The sequence below is a fragment of the Macaca thibetana genome, chromosome 1 (genome assembly GCF_024542745.1).
Source record: "Macaca thibetana thibetana isolate TM-01 chromosome 1, ASM2454274v1, whole genome shotgun sequence".
NCBI classification, from domain to species: Eukaryota; Metazoa; Chordata; class Mammalia; order Primates; family Cercopithecidae; genus Macaca; species Macaca thibetana.
In genome coordinates, this window is record NC_065578.1 from 21,360,525 (window position 1) to 21,373,424 (window position 12,900).

At 40.6% G+C, this 12,900-nt stretch overlaps 2 protein-coding genes across 8 annotated transcripts in view; both read left to right on the forward strand.

The window, feature by feature from the left end:
* Positions 1-12,900, forward strand: part of C1QA (complement C1q A chain) — a 431,051-nt gene that overhangs the window by 269,669 nt on the left and 148,482 nt on the right. The window lies entirely within an intron of this gene.
* ZBTB40 (zinc finger and BTB domain containing 40) overlaps positions 1-12,900 on the forward strand; it is a 79,824-nt gene that overhangs the window by 27,757 nt on the left and 39,167 nt on the right. For all 3 annotated transcript variants that reach the window (XM_050790170.1, XM_050790155.1, XM_050790163.1), the window contains 2 exons: positions 11,041-11,805; positions 12,563-12,696. In XM_050790170.1, coding sequence (XP_050646127.1) covers positions 11,109-11,805; positions 12,563-12,696 — 831 coding nt within the window. In that variant the 5' untranslated portion in view covers positions 11,041-11,108. The remainder of the gene's footprint in view (positions 1-11,040; positions 11,806-12,562; positions 12,697-12,900) is intronic.

Consider the following 12,900-nt stretch of genomic DNA (forward strand, 5'->3'; position numbering starts at 1 on the left):
TTTGTAAGTAATGTGTTTTCTCTTGGTTTGCTTAAATTTCTTTTTCTGTGTTGATATTTTGAAGCTTTTATTCTTAAAACTCATCTTTAATTCTAGAAAATTCCTAGCCATGTCTTCAAATTGCTTCTCCCACATGTTCTCCAGTGTCTCCAGCTGGAACACCTATTAGATGCATGTTTGGCTCTCTCATTTATCTTCTATGTCCCTTAACCTCTTTTTCATATTTTCTTTTTAACTACTACCTTCTAAGCAGTTTTCTCAGACTTTTCTTCCTAATCATACATTTTTTCTTTCTTCTTCTTCTTTTTTTTCTTTTTGAGACAGAGTCTTACTCTGATGCCCAGGCTGGAGTGCAGTGGTGCGGTTTCAGCTTACTGCAAGCTCTGCCTCCCGGATTCATGCGGTTCTCCTGCCTCAGCCTCCTGAGTAGCTGGGACTACAGGCACCTGCCACCACGCCTGGCCAATTTTTTTTTTTTTTTTTTTTTTTGAGACGTAGTCTCGCTCTGTCACCAAGGCTGGAGTATAGTGGCGCGATCTCGGCTCACTGCAAGCTCCACCTCCCAGGTTCACGCCATTCTCCTGCCTCAGCCTCCTGAGTAGCTGGGACTATAGGCGCCCATCACCATGCCCGGCTAATTTTTTGTATTTTTAGTAGAGACAGGGTTTCATCGTGTTAGCCAGGATGGTCTGGATTTCCTGACCTTGTGATCCGCCCACCTCGGCCTCCCAAAGTGCTGGGATTACAGGCGTGAGCCACTGCTCCGGCCCAATTTTTTGTATTTTTAGTGGAGACGGGGTTTCACCGTGTTAGCCAGGATGGTCTCGATCTCCTGACCTCGTGATCCGCCCACTGTGGCCTCCCAAAGTGCTGGAATTACAGACGTGAGCCACCGTGCCTGGCTTAATCACACATTTTTTCTTTAGCTCTGTCTAATCTATTAATCCACTGATGGATTTCAGTGACTTAATTTTGAGGTCCTATAAGTTATTTTCTTTTTTTTTGAGATGGAGTCTCACTCTGTTGCTGCCAAGGCTGGAGTGCAGTAGCACCATGTTGACTCACTGCAACCTCCATCTCCTGGGTTCAAGCAATTCTCCTGCCTCAGCCTCCTGAGTAGCTGGGATTACAGGCTCCCAGCACCACACCGGCTAGTTTTTATATTTTTAGTAGAGATGGAGTTTCACCATGTTGGCTAGGCTGGTCTCGAACTCCGGAGCTCAGGTGATCTACCTGCCTTGGCCTCCCAAAGTGCTGGGATTACCCAGCCAGGAATTTCTTATATATTCTGGATATCAATTTCTCGTTGCCTTTAAACTTTGCAAATATCTGCCATTTCTGTCATTTGTCCATCTGTCTCTAGTATCCTTTGACAGAAACCTTTAATACCTATACAGTCAAATTTATTCTCCTTTTTAAGCTTTTGGGGAATTGTTTCAGAAGTCTTTGCCTTACCTGTTTCAAAGGTCCCCTCTGACGTTTTCTACTGTTAGCTTTTATAGATTTACTTTTCACGTCCAGGTCTTCCTCATGTAGTTTGTAATTGTGAGCTTCTTTTCTGTGTGTGTGTGTGTGTGTGTGTGTGTGTGTTTTGTTTTTTTGTTTTTGTTTTTATTCGAGACATAGTCTCGCTCTGTCACTCAGGCTGGAGTGCAGTGGTGCGATCTCGGCTCACTGACCTCCGCCTCCCGGGTTCACACCATTCTCCTGCCTCAGCCTCCCGAGTAGCTGGGACTATGGGCACTTGCCACTACGCCCAGCTAATTTTTTTGTTTTTTGTTTTTTGTTTTTTTTAGTAGAGACAGGGTTTCATCATGTTAGCCAGAATGATCTCGATCTCCTGACCTCGTGATCCGCCCGCCTCGGCCTCCCAAAGTGTTGGGGTTACAGGTGTGAGCCACCGCGCCTGGTCCTTTTCTGTGTTTTTCTTTTTCTCTATGTGAGTCCCTTTGTTTTTTTCTGCTGCATGCTAGAGACCAGTTTTTATGTTAATTTCCTGACTTGAGATTCCTGTATGATACAGAGTATAAATTTGGATGCTATACCTCTGTGTGGCATAGATGTGCTTTACCTTTTCTCCTGCTGAAGGCCTAGATAATAAGCAACTCTTATTGTTGTTTCCCTGAGCCAGTGAGCAGATTTTTCAGACTGCATATCAAGGAAGGATCGAAGTTTGAGGCTCTGGGCTTTATTCAAGGGTCTCAGTGCTAACTCCCTACCTCCTACCTGCCTGAAGCTACATTTGCAGTCTTCATGTGAGCATTAATGCTTCCTCCTCCCAGCTTAGGGCCTGTACAGGAGTTTGAAACCCCTGTGGGCCACCATGGTCTCAATTCCCACTTACTGTTCTAGCTTTGATTTTGATATTTCTTTCATTTCAGGTACCTAGGGATTTCTTTTCTTTAATTTTTTTTCAAGCCTATGTATTTTAAAAGCATTTTTTATGTTTTATCCAGCATTTCTGTGTGTTTGTAGTGGGAGAAAAAGATGCATTTACTTCAGCTCAGTGTGCCGTTTTGCCAAAAGTCTGTTTTTTAATTACTATTGCATTAATCTCAGTAAATTTTCAGTTTTCGACATTGCCAACTTGGATTCATTATGTAGCCACTGACCACCCTTGAATGTTTTAGGCCTTAACGGTTCCCATTTTCATTTTACTGCTCAAGCTTATAACCATCTTTTTAGTATCTATATATTGGTAAGCTAGATAATTAGGTTCAGTTAGCTTTTTAACCTTGCCCAGTTGCTCATTCTGCTGAAGTTTTTCTTTTTCTCTTCTTATTAAGTTGTTCACAAAAACATTAAATAGCTCTGACCACATAATGCTCGAAATATCTCCCTCTGCATCTTGGGCGAATCTTCTTCTTATTTAATCTGACGTGAGTACCTTCCCCAGAAACTTAAAAGCAACCTTTAAGTTTGAGTCTACCGAAAATATAATCCCAGTCACTTGTTTCTTACTAATAAGAATGTTTAAAAATCTAATGTATGTCCAGGTTGGTCTTTTGGTTTACTGTAATCCATAAGACTTATGTCTTGTTTTACAAAAAAAAAAAAAAAAAAAATCACATTACATTGGTATAATTTGTTGCTTAGAAAAACCTCATCAGTGCCTGTTTATGGTCTTTTGTTATTTGCAAATTGAGTTCTTGTTCAGATTTTTCTCAAATATTAAATTAATTTAAAATTTAAAAAAATGTTTTCCTAGTTTTAAATCTTATGGAATTTCCCCCCTCTTTCCATAAAACACCAAGAGATAAAAATTCCAGTTCCCCTACTCGAGCTACTTCTTTTAGAGAAAGGCACTTACCTCCTAGGACTGTTTCTTCATTTGTTTAAAAATATATGTGCATTTTTATAATATAGATTAAAACAGACTGTATTCAAAAAGTAGGGGTAGACATTCTTAAAGATTTTCTTTGAGCAAGCTGAAAAAAATCTCATGAATTCATGAATGCCCAACAATATTAGGTACATGGTGTAGAAGGGGCTGGGGTAGTTAGAACTGAAACATTGATACTTATTTTGGCAAATCTTTATTTTAATTAATAAACTATTTTTCAGAGCAGTTTGAGGTACATGCAGAATTAAGCAGAAATTACAGAGGGTTTGCAGATCTCTCCCCACTCCCATTCCCCACACATGCACAACCTCTCCCACCATCCACGTCTCACACCATAGTGGTACATTTCTTATAACTGATGAACCTACATTGACACATCATTCTTACCCTGAGTCCATAGTTTACATTAGGGTTCACTGTTGGTGTTATGCATTCTGTGGGTTTTGACAAATGTATAATGACCTATATTTGCCATTGTAGATTCATGAAGAATAATTTCACTGCCCTAAAAATCCTCTGTGCTTTGCTTATTCATCCCTCCCTCTCCTCTGACTCCTGGCAATCACTGGTCTTTTTTACTATCTATTTACCTTTTCTAGACCATCATATATTTAGAATTATAAAGTATGTAGCATTTTCAGATTGACTTCTTTCACTTAGAAATATGCATTTAAGTTTCCTCCCTGTCTTTTCATGAATTTATATCTCATATCTTTTTAGCACTGAATAATAGTCCATTGTCTGGATGTACCGCAGTTTATTCATTGTATCTACTTCTTGGTTGCTTCCAAATTTTGGCAATTATGAATAAAGCTGCTTTATAAGCATTGTGTGCAGGCTTTTGTGTGGCCATAAGTCTTCTACCCCTTTGGGTAATTACCAAGGAATGTGATTACTGGATCATATGGCAAGAGTATGTTTAATTTTGTAAGAAACTGTTAATCTGTAGAATGTCTGTACTATTTTGCATTCCCACCAGCATTGAATGAAAGTTCCTGTTTCTCTGCGTCCTCCTCAGCATTTGGTATTGCCCGTGTTTTGGATTTTGGTCATTCTGATAGGTGTGTGATGGTATCTTGTTGTTTTAATTTGCAATTCTCTAAAGACATTCCATGTACAACATCTTTTCATATGCTTATTTGTCATCTGCATATCTTCGTTGATGAGGTGTCTGTTCAGGTCTTTTGCTATTTTTAATTGGGTTGTTTGTTTTCTTATTGTTGAGTTTTTTTTTTTTTTTTTTTTTCTTTTTTTTGAGACGGAGTCTCACGCTGTTGCCCAGGCTGGAGTGCAGTGGCGCAATCTCGGCTCACTGCAAGCTCCGCCTCCCGGGTTCCCGCCATTCTCCTGCCTCAGCCTCCTGAGTAGCTGGGACTACAGGCGCCCGCCACCGCGCCCGGCTAATTTTTTGTATTTTTAGTAGAGACGGGGTTTCACTGTGGTCTCGATCTCCTGACCTTGTGATCCGCCCGCCTCGGCCTCCCAAAGTGCTAGGATTACAGGCTTGAGCCACCGCGCCCGGCCTATTGTTGAGTTTTGAGAGTTCTTTATCTGATGTGTCTTTTGCAAATATTTTCCCCCAGTCTGTGGCTTGTCTTTTCATTTTCTTGACATTGTCTTTCATGGAGCAAAATTTATTTCTGTCATGGATTGTGCCTTCGGTGTTGTATCTAAAAAGACTGCCATAACCAAAGTCAACTAAGTTTTTTCCGATGTTAACTTCTAGGAATTATAGTTTTGTATTTTACATCTAGGTCTCTGATGTATTTTAAGTTAATTTTTGTGAAGGGTGTAAGGTCTATGTCTAGATTCATTTTTTTTTTTTTTTTTTTTTTTGTATGTGAATGTCCAATTGGTTCCAGCATCACTTGTTGAAAAGATATTCTTTGCTTCATTTTAGTGCCTTTGCTCCTTTGTCAAAGATGAATTGACTGTATTTGTGTGGGCTCTGTTTCTGGGCTTTCTGTTCTGTTTCACTGATCTACTTGTCTGTTCTTTCACGAATATCACATTGTCTTGATTATTGTAGCTTTAAAATAGTAAATATTGAAGTCAGTGTCAGTCCTCCAACTTTAGTCTTCTCCTTCAATATTGAGTTAGCTATTTTGGTCATGGGGAAGATCTGAGTCTCTGAAAATATTGAATATTTCTATCTAACAACATGGGATATCTCTCCATTTTTTAAGTTCTTTGATATCTTTCATCAGAGTTTTGTTGTTTTCTTCATATAGATCTTGTATATATTTTGTTAGATTTATACCTAAGTATTTGCCTTTTTAGGGTGCTAGTGTAAATGGTAAAGTTTTTAATTTCACATTCTACCTTACTGCTGGTATATAGGAAAACAGTTAACTTTTGTATATTAACCTTATGTCTTACAACTTTGCTATAATCTCTTGTTAGTTCCAGGAAATTTTTTGTCATTTCTCTCTAATTTTCTGTAAAGACAATCATGTAGTCTGCAAACAAAGACAGTTTTAACTTCCTTCCCAATAAAAGGTATACCTTTTATTTCCTTGCTTGTCTTGTTGCATTAGCTAGGACTTCCAGTACAGTGTTTAAGATCAGTGGTGAACCGGGGTATCCCAGCCTTGTTTATAATCCCAGTGGGAAGACTTTGAGTTTCTCACCATTATGAATGATGTCAACTGTAGGTTTTTTGTAGATGTTCTTTATGAAGTTGAGGAAGTTCCCCTCTATTTATGGTTTGTTAGAGTTTTTATCATGAATGGGCATTGGATTTCTGCCAGATGCTTTTCCTGCATCTTTCTGTTGACATATTCACATGATTTTTCTTCTTTAGCCTGTTGATGCGATGGATTACATTAATTGATTTTGAATGTTGAACCAGCCTTGCATACCTGTGAGAAATCCCATTTGGCCATGATGTATAATTCTCTTTAGGCATTGTTAGAGTCAAATTGCTAATATTTTGTTGAGGATTTTTGCATCTGTCTTCACAAGAGATACTGGTCTGTGGTTTTCTTTTCTTGTAATATCTCTGTGTGGTTTTGGTAGAAGGTTAATGTTGGCCTCAAAGAATGAGTTGGGAAGTATTCCCTCTGCTTCTGTCTTCTGGAAGAGTTTGTAGAGAATTGGTATAATTTCTTAAATATTGGGTGGAACTCATTAGTGAACACATCTGGGCCTGTTGCTTCCACTTTGATTCACCTTCTTTAATAGATATAGGCCTGTTCAGATAGTCTATTGCTGTGTGTGTGAGTTTTGACAGATTGCATCATTCAAGGAATTGAATCATTTTATTTAGTTTATATTTGTGGACATTCATAAATTACCTTATGTTTTTAATGTATATGGGGTATACAGTGATACTGATATTAATACATTGTATTTTGTTTTTCTTTGTTACCATGACCACCTTTGATTTTCTGACATTTGAAAACTATATGCCTAGGCTTAATGTCCTCTGAGTTTCCTGGATCTGTGATGTGGTGTCTGACATTAATTTGGGGAAATTCCCAGTCATTATTGCATCAAATATTGCTGCTTTTCTCTCTTCCCCTTCTGGTGTCCCCATTTGGCATTAGTTATTTCTTTTCTAGTCTTCCCACTGTTAGATATTCTGTTCTGTTTTTTTCTTCTTTTTTTACTTTGCTTTTTAGTTTTGGATTGTTACATCTTCAAGCTAAGAGATTCTTTCCTCAGTCGTGTTCAGTCTACTAATGAGCTCATCAAAGGCAGTCTTCATTTCTGTTATGGTGTTTTTTATCTCTAGCGTTTCTTTTTGATTATTTCTTAGAATTTCCGTTTCTCTGTTACATTATCCATCTATTCTTACATGTTTTGTACTTTTTCCATTAAAGCCCCTGGATATGTAATCATAGTCTTAAAAAAAAACAAAAACAAAACAGAACAAAAAAACCTGATGTGCTAATTTGGACATTCTTGCTATATCTGAGTGGTTTTGAAGTTTGCTGTGTCTCTCCAAACTGTTTTTTGGTTTTGTTTGTTTGTTTGCCTTTTAGTATGCCTTGTAATTTTTTATTGAAAGGTGGACATGATGTACTACATAAAAGGAACCGCTATAGCTAGGCCTTTATTGATGGGGTAGTAGGGTGTAGGGGAGGAGAAGCTTTCTCTAGTCCTGGGATTCTCACTCTTTTGGTGAGCTTGTGCCCATGGGCTGTGAACTTCCCAAGTACTCTCAGGCTTTTTTGCTCCTTAGATGGTACAGGATGGCTGGAGGGAGCTGGAGTTCGATATCTGTTTTTCTCCAGGTAGGTTAGACTCTGAGAAAACTGTAGCCAGTTAGGCTCTTGTAAAATGCTTTTCTTGAAGGCGGGCCTTGTTAAAAACAGAGTGCTCTGGCGGATTTCAAAATGGCTCCTTTTCCCTCTCCCGCTGCTGGAAGCAAGAGGGAATTTTTCTTCAGTATTCATTGTGAGGACTTGTTAGAGCTCTAGGAGGTAAAGCTCACAGAAGTATTGGGGGCCCCCCATGACTGAGTCCCCCCCAGAATTTTTAACTCTCAGAGTTGTGCACACTGAGCCTCCAGCGATTCATTGATTGCAGTTCAGGTTTTCTTAAACTGGCGCTTGTTCCTACAGAGGCTTTTGTTCATATGTTGTTTTTGTTTTGTTTTGTGTTTTGAGACAGAGTCTCCCTCTTTTGCCCAGGCTGGAGTGCAGTAGTGTGATCTGGGCTCACTGCAGCTTCTGCCTTCTAGGTTCAAGTGATTCTCCTGCCTCAGCCTTCTGAGTAGCTGGGATTCCAGGTGCCTGCCACCATGCCTAGCTAATTTGTATATTTTTGGTAGGGACGAGATTTTGCCATGTTGGCCAGGCTGGTCTCAAACTCCTGACCTCAAGTGATCCACCCGCCACAGCCTCCCAAAGTGTTGGGATTACAAGCATGAGCCGCTGCGCCTGGCTTGTGTTTTTTGTTCATTAAGTTGTGATTCTCTGTGTCTACCTGTCTCTAATTTTAGGGACAATGATTTGCCCTGTGACCTTTCTTTGATTAATTAAAGAAGGTTGTTGGTTTTTCAGTTTGTTCAGCTTTGTTTGCTTTTAGGACATGGTGACTTCTAAGCTCCTGACATGCCAGCATGGAAACTGGAACTCTGAAATATTTTTATTTATGTTTTTATCTGTCAATTTCAGTGTCAGTAAATGTAGAAATGGTGGGGTGGAAAGAGAATCATCCATAACAAAAGCAATTGCTGGTTTTTTGACATGTCTTTCTGCCCTTTTCTTAGTGTACTTGTTTCTTTATACAAGTGAGATTATATAATTTCCTCAAAGATCCACAAAGATAAGATCCTCAAACCCAAAACTGAACTAGATGTCTCTCCCCCTAAACTGTCTGTTCTTGTATTATCAGGATCATCTTATCATCCACCCACTCACCAAGCCAGGAACCTGGGAATTGTTTCTCTCCATCCTTCACATCATTCAGCCCCTAAGTCATGACAGCTATACTTTCGCAATGTGTTTTGGCTCTCTCCTATTACCAGTTCTCCTGCTTGAAGCCCTCATTGATTTTCTCCTGATCTCCTGCAATAATAGAGCCCGTCTCCAGCATTATCCCCCTCAAATTCTGTACACATGTTACTTAAGTGGTATATTTAAAATGCGTATCTGACCACATGACTTTGCTGCTTAAAGCCCTTCAAACACCTCAATGGCTGCTCATTGCTTTTAGGATAAAATCCAAGCTCGTAATCATGGCCTATATATCCCTCTGTGGCCAACACCCCTGCCTGCCTCTCCAGATTCATCTCTTAACACTCCTATTCCCTGCTTTATGTTCCAGCAATAATCTCAGCTCCTAATCTTCCTGCCTGCCACCACGGGATGTTTTCTTATCTGTGTGCCTCATGCAGGCATCCCTGCCAGGATTGCCTTTTCCTCCCATTCTTTTTACCTCATCTGTGTGTCCGTATCTTTTAAGACACAGGTCAGCTGTTATTCCCTCAAAGCTTTACTCTAACTCCTATACTCCCCTATCCCCCAAACTGTTTCTGTGTACAAATCCATCATTATGTTTTCTTTTAGTTATTTATTCATTCTACCAACTTATCAACAGTATTTGTGTTAAGCAGAATTTTAAGCATTGGGATACAAAAATTAAGTTCGTACCCTAATGGAGCTTATATTCTAGTGAAGGACGATAGATAATAACAAATAAAAATATAGTATGTCAGTAGGCGATAAGTGCTATGATGAAAAACAAAGCAGACGAAGGAGCGGGATGTTCTGAGGTTGGAGGAGAGGTTGCTTGTTGAAAAAACATGGTCAGGGAAGAAGGCCTTACTGCTAACATGGCCTCTGAGCAAAGGGTTGGTAGAAATAAGCCAGCCAGCCACGCACAGATATACTAAGCATGCTCGGCCCTGAGGCAGAGAATGTAGAGCATGCTTAGTATATTCCCAGGTCAGCAAGGAAGGCGGAGTTGTCAGAGCAGAACGGGTGAGGGGGAGAGTGAGTGGTAGAAGATGAGGTTAGGAGCCGATGACAGCCAGATCACGATTAAAGGCTTGCTAGGCCATTGTAAGAACTTTGACTTTTACTCCAAGACTGGAAGCCATTTAAGACTTTTTGTGCAAAGAAGCAGCAAGATCTGGCTGTGTGTTGAGTAGGTTGCTCTGCCTACTGGGTCGAAGACAGGATGATAGCAGTAGGGGAGGATGGAGGCTAATTAGGAGGTTGCTGCAGTAATCTAGGTAAGAGATGATGGCAGCTTGGACTGACTAGAGAGGAGCCAGTGAAGGAAATTAGCGGTTGGAGTTTGGATATGTTTTGAAGGTAGAGCCAACAGGGTTTATAAAGGATTGGATATAGCATATGAGAAAAAGCAAAAGTCAAGGATGACTTGGTTTTAGTCTGAAGAACGAGAAGGACAGAATTGCTGTGAGGTGGGAAAGTGGCAGGAGAGTTTTGGATATGTTACATTTCAGAAACCAGGTTCCAATTGGAGATGTTGAGTAGGTAGTTGGAGGTCTACATCAGGAGTTCAGAGGAACAGTCTGAGCCAGAGACATAAATCTGAAAGTTGTCAGCATTTAGATGACATTTCAAAGCTATGGAATCAGAAGAGAGGGAAGGTAAGAGGTGGCATGACTGGGTCCTTGAGCACTCCAAGCTTTAAAGGCTGCACTGACACAGAGGACCCAACCAAGGAGTCTGGGAAGGCATGGCTAGTGAGTGAGAAGGAGAACCAAGTGAAAAATGTGTTTTCAGAGGAAGAGAATGATGACCTCGGTCCATTGTTAGGGCTAGACTGAATAAGCCAAGGACATTGTATTATAAGTCTCCATCTACATATTTATCTCCTCTAGGTGGCTGAGAGCTCTTTGGGAGCAGGAATGGTAGTGTAGTTAGAGCTTTGAAGTCAGTGAGATGGCTGTTTTTCCTTAGGGTGATTCTCTGGGTCCTTCAAAGCTCCAATCTCATCTGTAAAATGGGGAGGAAATAATATCTTTTCCACTGAGTCATTGTGAGAATCAAATGAGATCGTCTATACAAAGCATTATGCGCAGTCTCTTTCATATGTTTAAACACATAATGATCATTATTGATTTAGTATACCTGGCATACTGTCCCTCCCTATTAAGCAACATTTGTTGAATGAATGAGTGAAATGCCTTTCTGTTCATTTAGCATTTCATTCAAGGCCTTTTTTCCCCTATGGTTTTTTGAAGTTTTAACCTGGTATATTGTGGGTATTTTCTCTAGGGCCTGTCCCCCCGAAGCCGACTCTAGGAGAGGAGAGGAAGAGGAGTTCTTGGGGCAGAGTTGATGCAATGGAGCTCCCCAACTACAGCCGGCAGCTGCTGCAGCAGCTCTACACTCTGTGCAAGGAGCAGCAGTTCTGTGATTGCACCATCTCCATTGGTACCATTTACTTCAGGGCTCACAAGCTTGTCCTGGCTGCTGCCAGCCTCCTGTTCAAAACCCTGCTGGATAACACAGATACCATCTCCATCGATGCATCTGTGGTGAGCCCCGAGGAGTTTGCGCTCTTGTTGGAAATGATGTACACGGGCAAACTACCTGTGGGCAAGCACAACTTCTCCAAAATCATCTCCTTAGCAGACAGTCTACAGATGTTTGATGTGGCTGTTAGCTGCAAAAATCTTCTGACCAGCCTTGTAAACTGCTCTGTTCAGGGTCAGGTGGTAAGGGACGTCTCTGCGCCATCCTCAGAGACATCCACAAAGGAACCAGAGAAGCCTCAGGTAGAAATCCTTTCATCCGAAGGTGCTGGAGAGCCTCATTCTTCCCCAGAGCTTTCTGCCACTCCAGGGGGCCCTGTGAAAGCTGAGACTGAGGAAGCAGTCCTTGCAGTTTCACAAGAGATGAGTGTGAATTCTCCCACGGCCCAGGAGAGCCAGAGGAATGCAGAGACCCCAGTGGAGACTCCTAACACAGCTGAAGATTGTTCCCCCTCCCCTGTTGTGCAAACCTTTAGTGAGGCAAAGGAGACAAGCACAGAACCAGGTAACAGTCATTGTCTTATAATCCATCCTTCTGTTTTTAATGATCTTTATCAGTTTTAATGTTTCATTAATAAATTTATCAAAGACCGCTGTTAGGTAGAAAACCAATATTCAGTGCAATACCATTCTGGGCCATTCTTCTTTTAAAAGTGTCTGTGTTTTTGAACATTGAAAGTCCAAACATGAACTACAGAGCAGAAAAGCAGTATTGGAATAATGAGGTACCATTTTGATAATTATCTGTTTTTTTTTATTTTGTTTTGTTTTCTCTTGAGACGGAGTCTTGCTCTGTTGCCCAGGCTGAAGTGCAATGGCATGATCTCAGCTCACTGCAACCTCTGCCTCCCGGGTTCAAGCGATTTTCCTGCTTCATCCTCCCAAGTAGCTGGGATTACAGGCATGCACCACCACGCCTAGCTAATTTTTTGTATTTTTAGTAGAGACGGGATTTCACCATGTTGGCCAGGCTGGTCTCGAACTCCTGACCTCGTGATCCACCCGCCTCAGCCTCCCAAAGTGCTAGGATTATAGGCGTGAGCCACCACACCCTGCTGATTATCTGCTATTTTAATCAGGCTGAGGCCAACACAAAGGAGGAAGCTGTGAGAGATACTGTTGTCTGTTATTCATAACTAATGTGCTAGATAGAGATCAGTTAGGTGCAGTATATGACCTGAAGATGCTCAGACAGCTGAAACTTGTAAAAATTTGTTTCAAGTAATGAATTTCTGATTCGTTTTATTTTGTTCCACATTTAGCATGTGAAAGGAAACATTACCAGCTGAATTTTCTTCTAGAAAATGAAGGTATCTTCTCAGATGCGCTCATGGTTACCCAGGATGTTTTAAAAAAACTAGAAGTGTGTTCAGAAATTAAAGGTCCACAGAAGGAGGTAGGTACCTCGACTTTTGTACTTGTTTGCTAGTTTAGTGTTCTCAGGATACCTTACTAACTTTCCATATGGGGCGGAAATAGCCCAGGGTTTCAATGTTTTGAAACTTTAATTTTTAAAAATTTATTCCCTAAAGGGCAGTCTCGCAAAAGTACTCAGGCAAGATACTTTCAAAATGAAGTTACATTTTGATCACCAGGAGAA